The sequence below is a fragment of the Phaethon lepturus genome, unplaced genomic scaffold (genome assembly GCF_000687285.1).
Source record: "Phaethon lepturus isolate BGI_N335 unplaced genomic scaffold, ASM68728v1 scaffold17557, whole genome shotgun sequence".
NCBI lineage: Eukaryota > Metazoa > Chordata > Aves > Phaethontiformes > Phaethontidae > Phaethon > Phaethon lepturus.
In genome coordinates this window covers 1-5141 of record NW_010554212.1, presented here as the reverse complement: position 1 = coordinate 5141, position 5141 = coordinate 1, and the positions used below count along the sequence as shown (strand labels likewise).

The 5141-nt window shown below is 44.8% G+C and overlaps 1 protein-coding gene across 1 annotated transcript in view; it reads left to right on the top strand.

The window, feature by feature from the left end:
• Nucleotides 1–4428, top strand: part of MAB21L3 (mab-21-like 3 (C. elegans)) — a 16924-nt gene extending 12496 nt beyond the window's left edge. The window contains exons 4-6 of the mRNA XM_010291786.1: nt 113–294; nt 1063–1257; nt 4109–4428. Coding sequence (XP_010290088.1) covers nt 113–294; nt 1063–1257; nt 4109–4342 — 611 coding nt within the window. The 3' untranslated portion in view covers nt 4343–4428. The remainder of the gene's footprint in view (nt 1–112; nt 295–1062; nt 1258–4108) is intronic.
• The last annotated feature ends 713 nt before the right edge of the window (nt 4429–5141 follow it).

Below are 5141 nucleotides of genomic sequence, written 5' to 3'. Positions count from 1 at the left end.
AAAGAGTGTTAAGACAAAACAATAGAACTGCAAGGTCCTAGATGGCCCTTTGCTTGCCTTGTGGAAAAGAACCTTTTCTTCTTTATTATCTTCTGTTGCTGCTCCTTCACAGGTAAAGTGACAGTGCTGGAGAGCTTCAGCTCAGTTGTCCGGGTGGCTGTGGAGACATCAGAATCCCAGGTGGAGGTGGAGCTGGTCCCTGCTGTGGAGATTCCAACTTGCTGGCCTGAGAAAGCCCGGTGGCCTCGTTGCCTTAAGCGTTGGCCTTCCCCGGAAAAAGTGCAGTGCATCAAGGTGAACAGTGTAAAAAGGATGATTATCTCTGTGCTGGGGTTTACCTTAGAGGTGACTGACAGGGCTGACAGTGGTTTCCCAACTGAAGGATGCATGGCAGGCAACAGCATGGTTGGAAGGAAGCGATATTTCAAAGCGCTCTGTCAGATTTTATTGGGATTTTTCCCCCCCTTACAGTGGTGTATTCTATGGAAGAAAAATTAAGTTAACTGTTTATTGCATGAGTCTCTCGCACACAGCTCTGCCTGTGTAGCTCAGTGCTGATATGCATCGTTCTTGCTGTTCTGCTCTGCCTCATGCAAGCCTTCTGCAAATGGGCTGCTATCTTGCAATTTTCCTGCTGGCCCAATCCCATCTTTCTCTACAAAGCTCATGGCTGGATTCTGGCACTCCAGCTCAGCCCCAGCTGCCATGTTCCTGCAGGTCCAGTTATGCCTTCCAGTCCTGCTCCCCTCTCATGCACGACCTGCTGCTCCTTGGCGAAGTGCCTGCAGAGCTGTGCCTCTGCTTTAGTAGCACTGCTGGTATTGCTGCTGGCTCTAGAGCTGAGTCTCCTGGGAGTAACTGATGTCAGCACATGAGGAGACAAAACAAATGGCAGTCATTTGGCTAGGAATTAGGATGAGAGCATGACCCATGTTTGCTGCCTCTGCTAACCCTGTTTAGAATACACTTTGAGAGATGTCACACATGCTTTTGGTAATATCTCTGTGTGGCTCAGAGAAGTTTGCCCCTGATCTAGTGTTGCGCTTACCCTTTTGTCCACAGTCGCTTGGTTTTGACCTTTTGGCCCGCTCCAATTATCACTGGCAGCTGTGCTTCTCCCGTGCTGAGCATATACTCATGGAAGGACTTGATGAAGATGGTGGTTGTCGCATGAAGTGCTTCAGGGTCATGAGGCAGATGAAGGAAGATGTCTGGTGTGCTGGAAATAAGCCTGTCATCACAGCTTATCACCTTCAGGTAGTCATCACCATGATACCAAAATACAGTCTCAGTATCTGTTGCAGGGGCTTCCACCCAGTCATGTCAAAATATCATGGCATAAATAGCTGTAGTCTATATAATTTCTAAGGTAATTGTCAAAATTGCAGTACCATTTCATTGCTTTACAGTGACAAGTTGTTCAGTAAATATATGTTCCAAACTTCAACAAGAAACTAAAGCCTTTAGCAATGTTATGATTGCAGCAACATAAGTAATGTTAGAGTTGAGGCCTGTTCCATTTTGACTTCACATGAGCATCATAATATTGTCTCTAATTGCATGGTTACGTACTGCTTTTTGACTATCCCAGCCATCTACATCTATCTATCTGTCTGGAGAAAAATTGTGCATTTGTCTTTGTGGATGTGCACCAAATAAAATTATCTTAGGTGAGCATTATTTCATGAATGAGGTGCAAACTGACAATTCTGGTGGTGTTTCACCTGAGGTGGGAACGGAAGAAAGAGGTAAAGGGGTGGTAGCATCCTCCCTACATGTACTTCAGGGTTCAAGATGGCTTCAAACAACATTTGTGAAGAGGAGACAGGAGGCTCTGCTATGACTGTGTCCCCCCATCTAACAGCTGCAGACACTGATGGACCACAGACAGTAAAGCAATCCCGTTTTCTGGGCCTCCATCCTCCTGGAGCTGCCAGGGAGGGGCTGCTCTTCTCCAACCTTGAAGTCTCAAGCTACCAGGCTTCCACAATAGTTACTGATCTTCTTGTGTCCAAAACCAGATGCAATGCCAAGATTTCTCCTAAAGAAAAGGTTGCAACTATCAAATGCTATTATAGTCATGGGACTAATCTAAGTCAGGACAGACTCAAAAAAGAGTTGATGAAGCTGGTTATAGCTTAGCAGAATGTAAGACTTCTCGGTGCCTGTAAGAACAACCTGGTGGAAAAACTGTCATAGGAAGGAGAAAGTGGAAAACCATTTAACCATTAGTAATGATCTCTTTCTCTGACTGAAGAAGAGGTGCAGGAAGTGCTGTTGCATGGACTCTTGATCAAAATAAAAAGCTCTTTAGAAGCTCTCCAATTCTTTACTGTAACTGTACTTCAGGCTTTTACTGCAAGAGAGGATCGGTTTACCAGACAGAAGGAATTACCTACATCACCTACAATAAAAAAAAAAAAAAAAAAGAAAAAAAAAGAACAGGAAAACAAGAGAGAGAAACAGACAGTGGATAAACCAGCAGTTGAGCAGAGGCTTGATGTTATGATCAAGTTTCCCCTGTCAGAGGTATCCAACAAGTATTATTAAACAAGATTCCACATGAAAAAGGCGCTCTATGACAGAGAAAATCTTCCCCCAGAAGTTGTGAAAGCCTTAGAGGACCAAGTAAAGGCACTCATTATGCTTACCTCCATAGGAATGAAGTTCAAGATCTGGAAGACTGAAAGACCTAGGTACATTTTGAAAGCCAACTCTATGCCTCTGGTAGACAGCTGGCAGTTAGGGATGGTTCAGCAAATGCTGGGCATAGATGACCTGTTTGTCACCTGTCTGGAAGAGCAGTGCTATTTTCCTTGCCACTAGAAACTTGATTGCAAATGCTGCTCATGGATCTTGCTGAAGTAGTTTTAGTGTGTTGAAAGGTAACTGCTCTGCAAGTTTCCAAGGAGTAGCTCTCGCACAGTTACAGCTTGAATTTCTCACTATACCTTTTATTCCCTGGCAACATTTAAAAAAAAAAATCTTTGTGGTTATTGCAGCTGTGAACAAAAAATTGTTCAGATTTGAAAAGCTGTATGAAAACAAGTTTGTCAGCAATACAACTATTGCAAGGTCTACTAGAGAAAAAAAAACAAACCAGGCAATCCAGAAGAGTATGGCTTATTTTGATGAAATTCTACCTCTGAAGAAACAGAAGAGTTGAAGGCTGTAGTTTGGCCATGTCTCACAGCGTCTGTGAGTCTCTTTTTGTGCCACTGAATCTGCAAAATAAAATTGGTATTCAGAGGATAGTAAGAAACTTAGCAGAATTATTGATCCCAAGGTGGGTGACTACTTTAAAAACTGATTTCAGGTTGACCAAGGCAGTCAGTATGACTTTTTTAGTACAGTAACTGTAAGTACCTCAAGAAAATTCTTCTCAGTCATAGGTAGGTCTGAAGAATGCAACATGGGTAGTGTAAAAATAATACTGTAAGAGCAATAATCATATGCATTTTGTTATTTTAACTACCTATTTCTCAAATGTGAAATAACATAAAATAAACTTGGGGAAACAAAACATAACACATGCTGTAAGTATCGTGTCAGAGAAGAAAAAAGCTGCACTTGACCAGAAAGCATGCCCTGCACCTGCTATGGTTGCTTGGAATCTCAGTCTGTTTGGGATGCAGATCTGTGCTCATCTTCAGCACAAATACAGCTGAAGCTAACAAATAATTATGCTAATCTGATTAGTCTTCTCTCCTTCCTTGCACCTACTGGCTTCTACACTTGTATAATAGGCCATTTTCTACTGCCCAAAATGCCTGGCATTTCTACAGAGGCTCCTGCTGGAGGATGGCAAATAAGCTAAGATTATTTTAGCAAGACCGTTTTCCTTGGGCTCCTGGCCCAGTCAATGGAGAGGGGCTCCTCTGGGGAGAGATCCTAACCAGGGACATCAGAGTTGCTCTGCCTGATTTCCAGAGAAGGCTTTAGTTGTGATCCCTCCGTTGCAGAAATGTTAACACAGGGAGATAGCAGTGCAAGTATCTCTGATTTCCAAGGCTGCCAGCCATTTACCAGCACTAAAACTGCCTTAGTAAGCTGTGTGAGCCCTCAGCAGAACCTCTAACACCTTTTCTCTCCCATATGCTTCTTACAGACAGTGCTATTCTGGACGTGTGAAAAATACCCACGCACCAAGGATTGGAGCTGCTTCCCCGAAGCCTTTCTGAGGCTGGTGCAGAAGCTGCACAAGTGTGTAAGCCAGCACTTCCTCAAGCATTACTTTGTCAAGAACACCAATCTGCTCAAATACGCCAACACCAGTGACCTGGACCTGGTGGCCAGCAAGCTCACAGTCTTCTTGGAGAACCCCGTCTTCTGCCTGGACTAAGGCAGGAAAAGACCTCCTCACCCCAACCCTGAGCAGATCCCCTGCCTCGTCTCCCCACCTATGGTTGTTCTTCGTGTCCTTCCAGTAGATGTTGCAGCTGGCTTTGTAAGACAGTTGGCACATGCAGCATGAAAGAGAAGTGTCAAGCTGGCAGCAGTGGGCGGTGAAAACTGATGGGAGGTATCACTTGATGCCCAGCTGATCTAATTTGCTTTCAACAGTGACAGCCTGCCTGGAAGCTACAGCCAGTGAAACCCAACTTTCTGTGTCAGTCAGAGCAGGCAACTGCCTTGTTCCCTGTCTCTAGTCTTGTGGCACCTAAGCAGAAAGACCGTGCAAGAGAAGTCTTGCTCTGCTGCCTACCGGCCGCGTAACTTAGCACATGTATGGTTGCTGCCTCCTCCTTTCTCACAAGGACAGAGGGTTTAATTCCCTGCTTGCCTCACAGGCTGGGTCTGTAGAAGAGCAGAGGAACATTTCTGAAGTGTACTGAAGCTGGAAGGTTTCTCAGAGGCACTTTGATGCCTCCGTCTCCAATTAAATGGGATTCTGCTCCAGTACGAAGATAACCATGCTGCTGGTGTTGGATAGCTCAAGGGAAGCAAGAGAAGGAACGGTGGTTTTTGCCTCCTCCTTGTTTTTCTCATGTCTGCTTCCAGTTTTCGTCCAATTGCTTCAAACATGTTTTCTTCATGTTTGACTTTGCCAGTTGTGTTAGTGCCACACAACCAGGGGGCTTTGCCAGAGCAGATTTCATTCCCATCCCTGGCTCCATCCAGCAGGCTGGAGGAGGAGCAGG